General features: G+C 37.9%; 1 protein-coding gene across 8 annotated transcripts in view; it reads left to right on the forward strand.

The window, feature by feature from the left end:
- TENM3 (teneurin transmembrane protein 3) overlaps positions 1-12,851 on the forward strand; it is a 469,013-nt gene that overhangs the window by 288,295 nt on the left and 167,867 nt on the right. For all 8 annotated transcript variants that reach the window (XM_056855868.1, XM_056855869.1, XM_056855871.1 and 5 more), the window contains one exon: positions 10,742-10,980. In XM_056855868.1, coding sequence (XP_056711846.1) covers positions 10,742-10,980 — 239 coding nt within the window. The remainder of the gene's footprint in view (positions 1-10,741; positions 10,981-12,851) is intronic.

Genomic DNA, 12,851 nt, shown 5'->3' on the forward strand with positions numbered 1-12,851 from the left:
TTATTTTGTGTTCTTGCTGCAGCTAGCGTTTGTCAATACAGATAATACGAAACTCTGTTGCAGCTGATTAAAAAGACAAACTGTTCGAGGGCTGGTCAATACCTTCCAGCAGGGATTCCCAGCCTTACTAAATAACTGCCTCTCTTTCTTGTAATTCAATGGGGAAGTGAAACTGCCACTTTCCCTGAACAAGTGGTCCTCAGTGCTCCCTTTAAATGGCAATAGTTGGAGTTGTAGAGATAGATATATTTTCTCTTTTCAAGGCCATAATAAGATTTCCTCAATTCCTTTCTTTTTCAGCCTCCTGTGTATCTAAAGCAGTCATGAAATCCCTTTTGGTATTTTTTTATGGCTACTGGCAGTATTCAATTCTTCCTTAGATTTCTGCCCACACTGCCTCCCATTGTGATTATCTCGTGAAATGCCAGTTAAACATGGGCCTAATCCTTACAGATGATAGACCTGTGTCTTACAGATGATAGACCTGTACCACCTGAGTGACTCTATATAAAGAATCCAGTTCCCTGCCATAGAAAGGTGAATGCCAAAGAGAAGAGTCTTCTGTGTGACACACTAGTTTTCTATGCACATGGAGCAACACCGTCATGGGCCCTGACTTGCAGTTGGAAATAGTACTGCACAGACACAAGGATGATGAAATAGGTTCCTTTTTCTGTAAAGCCCTTGTCTAAACACACATCTTTCTGATGGATAGCTTATAAATGAGGCTTAAATAGTTTGGTAATTATCTAATGGAATTGAACAGGTTAGCTTATTTGTAGCTCCTTAATAAAAGATGTAAACAACCAGGTGTTTGGATGAATTCTTGCTTAGGTACTAATATCTCACTAGTTAATGTTTCTGTAGCATTTATATTGTGGTTTTGGTCTAAGAAAAACCTAGTTAATTACTTGTGAAAAGTCAGTTTCTTTTTATTACTGTATATTGCGGACAGCTTTATATTGGAGGGTGATAGGTCTTTTAAATGGTTGCCATGAATCGGAAGCAACTTGACATCAAGTAACACACACACAGTTTTTTTAATGTGTTTGTTTTGTTCTTTCTGCTCTTCCCTAAGAAACCTCCACACGCTGAGCTGAAGAACTGTTCTAAGCATAATCGAGAAAACTTAGTGTTTTAAGAAAAATTGTATTCTCATTTGTCCCTGGTCTCTGTGGTCAGGCATTGGCTATCATGCTTGCCTGCTTCAGGACCTCAATGCTAGCAAGTGGATTACACCCTGGGTCTGTTGGGTAGGCAACTTAAGCAGAAGAAAGCTTTTTAATCACATTGTGTATGAGATCCACGTGCTGGTATTAAAAGCTGGGCTGTGCTTACAACTCTGTTTCCCTTTTGTCGATCCTGCCCATCCACTCTCTCCATTGTGTCCTGCCTGCCTGTTATCCTTCCCAAATGTATTGATCCTGTCTGTCCATCTGCCTTGTTTTGGTACCAAATGTATTCAGTGTCCTATCTACCTCCTTGTTTACCTCATGTTTCAAGACCCTCCTTGTTTTTCTCTGTTTTCCTACATATTCTGAAAACTTGAGAGCAATTTCATAAATGGAGATCATCTCTGTGTAGAAAAGCCATGTATTGTACCATTTATGGACATCTATTTTTCTGCAAGTATGTGAACCTGATAGTTCCATGGCAAAATAGTCTTATCATTCTTTCCTAATATGGGTTGCCAACCCTTTCCTATACAGGGGCTATTTATTTGTTATTTATTTGTTTTATCTGTAAAATGTTACAGATGAAGCATCCCTGATTTGGGGGGATTATTCACACATACAACACACGTTGTTTGATATATTTATAGTGTCATCCTAAGCAAGGTTAAGCTAAGCCCATTAATTCACTGGATTTGGAAGGGTATAATTCTGCTTGGAATAGCTCTGTCAGTTATTGAAATAGGCCAGTTGAATAAATGAGTGGCACCTCTCAGTGATTTCCATCTGAATGTGTGCACAGTCTCAGTTGGCGAATATTGTATTTGAGGCGTTGTTAGTGAATATGAAAGCATTGTGTTTAATAATCATGGGTTGATGATCAGCATATAATGTTGACATGGGTATCAGGACAAATAAATAAATCAAAGGTTTCCCAGTTGCCCTTAAGCCAAGAGGAAATGTGGGGTATAAATATTTTAATTAATAAATAACCACCTGTCTTGCTCAAGGCTTGTAAAGTCCTCTGTTACATTATCAGCAGCTGTTCACATCAGTAGCCCTTAGGTTTTATAAGTATTGCTAGCATAGAACTAGGCAATTAATTTGTTGCTAAAGTTTTATGGATACCGTGGACCACCAAAAAGACAAATAAGTTGGTTCCAGATCAAATCAAGCTTGAACTCTCCCTAGAGGCTAAAATGACTAAACTGAGGCTATCACACTTTGGTCACGTTATGACAAAACTCACTGGAAAAGACAATAATGCTACAAAAAGTTGAAGGCAGCAGGAAAAGAGGAAGACCTAACATGAGATAGGTTGTCTTAAATCAAGGAATGGAGGGTTTGCAAGAGTTGAAGAAGGCTGTTAACGATAGGACATTTCGGAGGTTGACAATTCATAGGTCGCCTTAGGTTGGAAGCGACTTGATGGCTAGAGTTGCCAGCTTTGGGTTGGGAAATACCTGCCGATTTTGGGTGGACCCTGAAGAGGGTGAGGTTTGAGGAGGGACTTCCATTGGGGTATAATACCATAGAGTCTACCTTCCAAAGCGGCCCTTCTTTTTCTCCAGGGGAACTGATCTCTGTCACCTGGAAATCAGTTGTAATAGTAGGAGATCTCCAACCACTACCTGGAGGTTGGCAACCTTTTGATGGCAGAATAATTACATGGACTTTTACATCAGCCAGTGGCATCAAAAGAAACAAGCAGCGTATCAACATAGTATAAGGCTGAAACACTTTACACAAATCCAGTTTAAGACCTAGCAGTACATAAATCTGTATTAAAAGAAATATCTTTGTCTCCTATTAGGTGATTTTATTTTATGAGGTTCTTCATTGGTATTATGAATTGGTGATGTTAGACAATTTATACTAGTGTTCTGTAATGTTGAAGTAGAGGGGGGAAGAACACAGAATTCAGAGTGGCTTGCTAATGTTGTATTGCCTCTTTTCTCAGGATTCTGCTATAATTAAACAGTTAGAAACATGACATTGTATTTAATTATCTCTTAATGTTATTACATTGGGAGGAATGTATTGAAGAAATAATTAATGGTGGGCCAGTATTTCAGCACATTAAATCATTTAATTAACATGCTAATAGTTTAGAAGGTGAAATTTGATCAAAAGTGTTTGCCGATTAACTGCAATTTCCTAAGCCTTGAACAAAGTAGACCAAGGGACGTGAAAGCTTGGGAGCTGTTCAGGCTTGATGCAGCATTTGTACTAGTGAACAATTATGTGCTTTTATTAATGTGGTTTCCAATGGAAAGACTTCCTTTAATATTGATTAAGCCTCTACAAAAACAGGTATTAATCTTTTATAGGAGAGTTTGAATCCATTTACCTGAAGGTTTGATGCTCTGCAGGAATACAGTATGTTGGAAGGAGTACAGTGCATAAATGTTAAATATATTTCTTCGAGTATGAAAGGGCCAGATAGGTCACATTCACAATCATTTCATGAGATATATTTTTCCATTCCAATTCATGACCTACTTCTGTTTCTTAGTTTTAATATTCAAGGGTGGGGTTCATTTTAACACATGCATTCAGCATCATTCCCTTCTATTAAGTTTCTTTTTAAAGTACAAACAGTTCAGGAACATCTTCAAAGGTTTATACATTGCCAGGTTCAGAAAGATGCCTTCTGACAGTCTATCAGTACATGCAAAGAGCATTGGCCCCTCAATAACAAATTAGTAAAACTGATAACATGACACTATTTATCTTATTTTAGAAACCCTTTGAACTTTGCAGGTAAAAAAGAGATTGCCAAATCCCAGGCACCAAGTTGCCGTGATGCCGAGAAATTTAATTTTCAGCGGTTATTTTACTGTAGTGTCTCCTTGTGATCCTCAGTAGATGTACAAAGCTTATTTATAATTTCCTATAAGAATATTTTGATGTCTTATATAAAAACGCATGTTCATGAAGTTCATATAACTGCTGCATTATATGTTAACTTTACTCCATTCAGTGATGGCAGATGAATTCATTTCTTAACCAGATGCTTTCTATACTAGCACCAGTATTGAGTTAGGGAGCTTTTTCAATTAATAATGAAATTATAACAAATTGGGAAGAAGTTAGGTTTAGGACTAGAGGTTAGCTTTTTGTTGTGGTAATGATAACCAGAGTAACCCCATATTTATTTTCATACTACAATACTTTTGTCTTAGTTTGAATAAAATTATGAGAAACTGTGAAGAGTTTAGGATTCGGATTTGTGTTAGTAATAACCGCCCCCCAATAGTATAAAAGGAAACTTGCACAAAAAATACTTTACTCAGAAAAGAATGTGCACGTTGTTCCCTCCAGATCCATTATCCAACAATGCTGATTCACATGCATAATTACTGCTTAATAGAAACATGCAAATTGGTTTTATGTATATTTGTTATGGGAGCCCCAAGCTGCAGATAGCTGGCAGATGAAGTGGATTATGTGGAAATTATTATTACCAGGTACTAATATAGGTAGCAGAGCAACGAAATACATCTTGTTTGTAAGCTTTTCATTTTTGAAATTATGCTTGCAGGGATCATCTCCTGGTATGAAAGTTATCCAAAGTTAATAACACATCAGTTCAAACACAAAATAGATTTTGAATACAGAAAGGTGTAGCTTGAAGATGTAGTTTGTAAGTCTCACTAATACTCTGCATCATAGTTAAAATAATTATTTTTCTTCTTTTGTTTTCATATCATGCATGTACTGCTTATATTTTAAGAGCTCTTTTTCTGTCATTTCATCCAAACATACCTCTTCCAAATATTAATAGGATTCAGTGTAATTAATCTTAAATAATAGCCATAAAGCAAAAGTGACTGCAGTGGAAGTAGCAGGTGTTCTTGACTATCAGTGTGTACTTTATGAGTGAATGCAGTTTATGTTATGTATTAATATTACATAATTACATGTTATAAAACCAGTTTATTGCTTTTCAAGCCTATCTTGTTTTAAATCACTTTAGTCCATCTGAACAGTTTTACTTGATGGTGCATCTTGTAAAAATGACAACTTAGTTAATGCTGTATTATTTGCTTGAAACAGCCATGCGTTCTCTGCTTGTCAATTTAGAAATGGTGAATGTCATACAGGACTGGTATGCAGTGTTCTCCTTTGCCTTTGCATTTCTGGAGGTGGCATTGTACTTTTTTCTCCATGATGCTCAGCAACTATTCACATGTTCCTCTGTGAAGTAAGACATATGTTAGATGCTCTTTATTATGCACTGAAGTTCAGAGTCAGCCCTAGTGTGACAATACCATTCTTGCTAATGCTGGTATAGTGCACCTACTTGCATTTGAAAGCCAATGCCTAGTTAAAATATCAAGATATTTCTCTAATAATAATGTATAATATTTTATCTTTTTATTTAAGATATTTCTATTCTGCACCTTCCACTATTGAAGGCAGTGGTTCCAAATGGTTCCAGAGTAACATCCAAAACCGCATGCTATTAGCTAGGATTAAGTTGGCTCATTTTTAAAATTCAGATGATTTAAAAGCAGCTAAAGGACAAGAGACCAGCAAACTCAAACCAAACTGTAGAAGGAGACACAAATTACTACAATTGAAATGGCAAAATTTGCCTAAAAAAACATACTGTACAGTGTTTTTGGAATGTGTGCTGTGTTACATGCCGTCAGATCGCTTCCAACTCATGGTGACCCTATGAATCAGTGTCCTCCAAAATGGCCTATCTTTGACAGCCTTGCTTGGGTCTTGCAAATTGAGGGCTGTGGCTTCCTTTATTGAGTCAGTCCATCTCTTGTTGGGTCTTCCTCTTTTCCTGCTGCCCTCAACTTTTCCCAGCATGACTGTCTTTTCTAGTGACTCTTGTCTTCTCATAATATGACCAAAATACGATAGTTTCAGTTTAAACTAAACTGAAGCTATCATTTTTGGAATAGTATTTGCTTATATACCTCCTTTGCTGGCTCATTCCAGAGCCTAGGAGCTGCAGCTGAAAAAGCTTTCCTTGTCCCATACAACTATTATCATCCACCTGTGTACAAAAGAAAACCTCATAAAAGTCTGTAAAGCTTGGACTCATAGAACTGGAAGTATTATTATGCAAGTCTTCAGGCCTGTATTGTTTTTGATCACATATAATTAAAGTAAATAGAGATGGTGCCTCAAGGCAATGACAGCCAATACTTTCAATGTGACCAAAAAGCCTCCCTTGTTATAATGGTCACAAATGCATATCCCAATTGCTTGGCCTGGAAGAGTTCTGCCTCATAGGATCAAGGAGCCAGCAGGCATAGAACGAGTATCAAAGCAGCAGTAGGAGAAATGTCTGGACTATCTTCTTTCTCATTGGAAGTGCTAAGATACCCACTGAGTCAAAAGCAGTGCCCTGCAGACTGATTTGGCTTGAGCAACATAACTACCTAATGATTCAGTAGGAAGCTATGTTATACAGGCAAAAATCAGCATATGAGACCCTAGTAGGCGCTCCTTGAACTACAAAAAAGGGAAAGATGGTGCTGAAATGGTACCAAATACACTTCTTAAGGAAATCATTTTTGGAGCAATGCTGCCCAAATTAGAAAGCAGCCTGAAAGGAACCAGACGTCCAAGCAGTGCCTGGGGAGCAGTTGGGAAATGGATGAGCCCAACCAACTGAAAAGATCCTGAAGGGGAGGGTAGTTACAGCAGGCTTGGGAACAGTGCAGTCACACCACCTCCTGATCAGTTTGGACACCCTCCATAGAAGGGAAAAATTTATTCCCCCCCCCAAACCTTGTGTAACAGCCCCATTGAGTTACACGGGGCTGTGCCTCCCTTTTTGCAGGTGCAAGTTCATGCCTACAAAACGGGACATTCCCGGGGCGAGAAGGCTTAGGGAGCTGACTAAAGTCGGCCCCGCCCCTAGGAACACCCTCTTTGGCACTGGCACGAGCCCTTGCGCTGGAGAAATGCTGCTGACAAGGCTACGCTGGTGCCCCTGCTTCGTGCTGCCCCGCTGCTCCCCAGTGCCAGTGTAACTGATCCTGTGCCAGCGTTAGTGCCAGTTTAGCCAGCGCAAGGGGCACTAACACTGGCACAGGAGTCACATTGGTTCCTAAGGGCATTCAGCCCCTCCCTTGAGGATTGCTCTGCCCTCCTCTAGACTGCCAGCTGACCATCACAGTTTTAAGGTTACAAAGGGGTGCTCTAAATTTTACCATTGACTGTGTAACATTTTAAGGAAAATACATGGTTTTTGAAAGTTTTTTCCCAACTGTAGTTATACACAAAACAATTAAGTTGTGGATTTAAAGTATGCACTATTTACACACTGAAGATAAGACTTGGATATCAGATAGTGTTATCATATTGCTTTCACTTTTATTGAATATTTTGGGTAGGAATCGCAGTAGGCTTTTTCACAATGCTATAAGACATTTCTGTTATTTACCAGTTTTAACACAAACCCTATCAATATAAGAAGCTGTTTCAATGTGTTCTTACGCTGATGGATAAGTTGCTCTCTTTAATGTGGTTGATATTTATTTTGTAATGTTTCCAGTCGGTGGTCTGAGCCATACTGCCTCTGGCTAGATTTACAAGCTGTTCCTGGTTCTTTAGAAGATGTTGTTTCCAGTTAATTTGATTTTACTACCCAACTTCTGTACTTTCTCAGCCTGCACATTCATTTTTTTAAACTTGTTTTTCCCATTCTGGTTCTCCACTAAGGAGCTTGTGATTGATTTCCTCAGTTGTATGTTTCTAAAAAAACAGGCATAGAACACATAATATCCTACTCGTAATTAAACTAGCTTATCATTCTTAATATCACAAAGATGAGTACTGGCAAGGGCAGAAGCAACTTAAAAAAATGGAGAAGTTTAAATGTCATTCCAGAGTGGTACTACCATTAACTTGTTTTAACAAAAACAAGAAAGAGTCCTCTGACATCTTAAAGACTCAAGAATTTAAAATGAACTATTTTATAACTGTCAGTATCTTAAAAGTTTAAGCAACAATAGCATTGTTAGTCTTAGGGCTCCCCTCCCTCCCCATCAGTCATCAATTTTTTCTTCTGTTTCGTTGTGCTTATCTTACATTTTCAAATATGATGTCTCGAAACATAGCCCTTCTGACAGGCTAATTGAAAAGCGTATAAAGCTTTTTCATTTATAAGCTTACGCTTATAATGCAGTTGCTAACTCTCGTTTCATAAATCTATTTATTTGCTAATCCAGTTTCTGATTCCACAGCTGAGCTGTTGGGTAGTGTTAAAGTGGGTGGGTGGTAGTATTAAACAGAAAAGCTCTTCAAAACACTATGAAAATATGATAGATTTATCTTTGTGGGATACAGTCATGAGTCTCTTTAAAAACGTAAGCTGAGTAAGCACATGAGATATCTATATAGAAACAGTAAATGCTAAGAATTGGACCCAAATCTGCCCTTGTGTGACTAGAGGAGTATTTCAGTTAGCTTGAGAGGGAACAGCACCCCCCCCCCAATGCCATGTACCATGCAGTTTCCAAATGTTACCAAATTTCAAAAGCTGGCTTCAAGGACACAGATAGCTGTAGCAGGAAAGGAGGCAGGAAACCTGTTTGTGGCTTGTTGGAAACAAACCTGAGAAATTCTTTCTTTTTTCAAATAAATTATTCATTTTTGATATTGCTGTAACTAAAACAGCTGGCACCTGAATAAGAATTTGTTCCTGAAACAATTGCAGAATATTAAACATGTTGTTTTAAAATAAATCAGTTTTGAAATAGGGGTATGAATTATAAAATGTCTAAACCCTCTTTGCGATTTTTAGATGTACCATGTTTGCTATTTAGACAATGTCTAATCAAGAACTGGTTGTGTTCCAAATCACCATGAACAGTAGATCCTTTTCTCTCTTTTGGCAAGAGCAGTCTTCTGCTTATCCTTTTTTTTTTAATCACATATCAAAAGCCTGTCCTTGAAACGTAGGCGTCTCAGAGACCACACTGAGAATGTCACATTCTATCTCATGCACACATAAATGTAAGTTTGAGACTTATATACAGAATAAGTGCAATAGTTAATGCTGCCATATTTTATTCTGTATAATTAATTCCATAAACACTTCAAAATAAAATAATTATCTGTGAGTTTTCCCTCATCAATTGGGTGGCATTCTATTTAGGAAACCAGATGAAATCTTAAATGTGAAACTTGTTTTCCTTTGTTGACTAAAGCTGAGAAGTTGTTCAGGGTGTGCATCTGTGTGCTCAACATATTTATCTTCTTTCGTTTTTGTATTATATACGTACACACTTTCTATCTTGAGAAAGATTTTGCATTGTGCTCTTTTTGTTGCTGGTGATAGTCCCTGTGCATTTCTTGAAACTTACTGGAAAACATCTTTCTCTTAATTAAAACAAAACTGTGTTACTTGGAATTCTAAATACAGTGCCCCTCTTGAAACAATGATTTGCAGTGTCAGAATGGAATAAGAACAAGAGATCTGGATTTCGTGTTCTTATCAGAAGGCTAATACCTAAAAAAGTAATAAGAGAATAAATAAGCTAGGAATCTCAATATTAGTAGGGGCTGTCCACTAGAAAACCTATTCATTGTTTCCCAAAACTTACAAAATTTTGTACGGCAGGAATGAAAATCCGTTGCCATAGAGTAGTCTCTTAGTCCAAATGGCAGATGTAACTTGGATGTTGATGTTGTTATTAGTGATTTAAGACTCGGACTGTAAACCTTTGTCTGTAAGACTATTTTAGTCCATGTATTTTGTTTTATCTGGCCAAGGGCCGTAAATAAACTATCTGTCTGTCTGTCTGTCTACCTATCTACCCAGAACTTAGATGGTGAACTGTAGTTGCTGAAAATTTTATCCACAGCAGTTCTTCCCCTCAGCAATTGGGCACAGGGGTTTGTGTGTGATTGTGTGTGTGTCAGAGCTTGTCATGAGTACCTATTGAATGGTTGTCTCATAATACCTTTTACCAAGCATGTTGCCAGTGTGGTAGCAGGGTTAGGCAGCAAATAATAGAAAAAGAGCCATGGTCTGCAGGACAGGAGAGATTTGATGTAGTACACATATTGTTTTAATAAGGGGTAAAGCTTGATGGGGTGCTACTGTCCTGGTTCTTTAGGGTTTATAACTGGCCACATCGTACATGTTGAACCTAACATAAGTTCTGGTTGCCAAATAAACTAAGACATTAATATTTTTCCAGCTTTGTTTGAATGAGAGGCTTGCTCATCATTATGTTATAATCAGGCTCTGATTTAGTAAGAATGATCTGAATGTGGAAACAGTTTTCCATAGGAACAATCCCCTTTTGTATCCAGTGGATTCCGCAGCACCAGTCTCCTGTGGATTCCGCAACATCAGTCACTAATTCCTATTAATCCCCACACACATACACATACGCAAACGCACACACACCCTCTCCAGTAGATGAACATCTGTATACAAAAATCTGCACCAGGGCATCTTGTTTTGAATTCTCATCGCTCGAGTAAATTTTAAGATTCTTCATAGAAGATTATCAACATAGTGCTCCTAACTATCCTACATATCAATTTGTGATTCTTTTTTAAATATAACCTTTTGTTTTCTGCAGGCATTTCCTATTCAAAACAGGAACAGGGACAACACCACTGTTCAGTACTGCAACACCGGGTTACACAATGGCATCCGGCTCTGTTTATTCCCCTCCTACACGACCACTACCTAGGAATACCTTATCAAGAAGTGCTTTTAAATTTAAGAAGTCTTCAAAGTACTGTAGCTGGAAATGTACAGCGCTCTGTGCAGTAGGGGTCTCCGTGCTACTGGCAATACTACTATCGTACTTTATAGGTAAGCTTGTATTTTTATGATTATTGTCCCTATAAATCTATATGTCTGTTTTACTGGTTATATATGGGCAGCGTGCGACTGCATAAAATACAGCTGTCTTTTTATCAGCAAGTCCTGGGAACAATAGAGGCCATGAGAGCAATTTAATTAAAACTTCAGATTGAATTTTAAAAGTCTGTATTTTGTAAGCATTTTCCTGCGAAATGGCAAGTGAAATGCCATTTTTTTAAAAATGGAAATATAATTTAGAAATATAGTACTTTTCTCTTTTTAGGAGAGATGAGGCAGCCCTCATTTCTATATTAAAAAAAGATATAGTGCATACAAAAAGGAGTGGGCAAAGTCATGTAAAGGAGTTTCTAGGGGTTTTTTCCCTGAGTATTTCAGAAAATAAACCTTTAGCTTCCCACAATGTGGGTTTTTTCCCCCAACTTTTTTTTTAATATTAGGCAACACAGCACAGTTTCTTTCTAATAATAGTACAGGAATTTGGATTCAACATTTGGCTTTCGTGTCTGTTTTTATTCCTTGAATAATGGTACCTTTTTGTGCAGAAGAATTAAATAATGTACATGTGTGTTCTAAAGTTGTGGCGGAACCATTTACTTTCAAAAATCTATGATCTGATGGGTACTTAAAAAGTATAGACTGCCATTACCATGTATCTATAAATGCCAACGTGTCAAGATGAATTTGAGTGGCCGCACTGAAATGCGTCAGATCCAAATGAAAAATTATACTTAGCTTTTAAAATTAATACAAAACCCAGACCCTTTAGGGTTCTTAAACGTTCACAGCCTTTGTTGAAATGTGCTTGTTAAATTTCAGTCCAAGCCGCAGCATTAAACTGCACGAAGCCTTTGAAGTGGGTCCCTGTTGAAGCTAAAGCCACTGTGAATAATGCAAAAAACTTAGGCTGCTGAGAGTAACAGAAGGAATTCTTGTCCCCCTGCCCCCCTTCCGATGAAGTACGGCTGCCTCTGCAAGATTGCCAGCCTCATTGTGACCCATGAGAGCCAAAGGAACTTTATGGGAATCATGTCCATGATTTTTCTGTTGGGGTTCTGTTTCATTCCTCGCCACATTTCCTCTGTTCTCTCTGGTGTATGTGATGTAGGCTTTTAAAAAAAATACCATAAACATATTATTCTTGGCTGATTGCTGGTACTATTAGAGTAAAAAACACGGCAAGATCCAAAATCCTCAGTCCATAATTATATATAAGCAGAAGTACAGCTGATGTGTTTGTTTACATTTGTAGCTCAGCCTAATCCCCCTACCTATGACCCTGCAAAGCCTCAGGGCAAAGTAATTTCAAGGATAAAACATGTCTCAAACATTTATGCAGAGAAAAGCTGGATTCCAGAGCTCCGTTATGTACTCTTATGGATCACTGATTCCAAGCACATGTTGATTTAATTAAGTTTAGGTGTGGGCTAGATTGTGACCCAAAAGATGAAGCATATGAAATTATAAACACACAGTTATGACTGTCGGTATTTGTCCCTCCCCAATATTTACTATTTAGATAAAAAGAACATTATCACGTTTGTACCTACTGGGGTTTTAATTTAGGTTATGTGTTAAGCGAACATTTTTCTTTAACCTGGAAGATCCTAAAGTATCAATTATGCTGCAGATAATAAATTCCGTTGCTGCAAACCAGACTTCATTCTTCCACAGCCTAAATTTACTAGCAGCTAACATTGACTTCTGGTGGGAAGGCTGCCATTCATGACCCCTTCTCTACAGATACATGGTATTGTGGCTTTTCCTGGCCTTTCCAGCAGGAAGAATGGAGACATCTATAATGGAACCATCTTGTAGCTTCCACTGTAAAGCCAGTGTGGCCCAGTGGTTTGAGTGTCAGT

Source organism: Euleptes europaea, chromosome 9 (genome assembly GCF_029931775.1).
Source record: "Euleptes europaea isolate rEulEur1 chromosome 9, rEulEur1.hap1, whole genome shotgun sequence".
NCBI lineage: Eukaryota > Metazoa > Chordata > Lepidosauria > Squamata > Sphaerodactylidae > Euleptes > Euleptes europaea.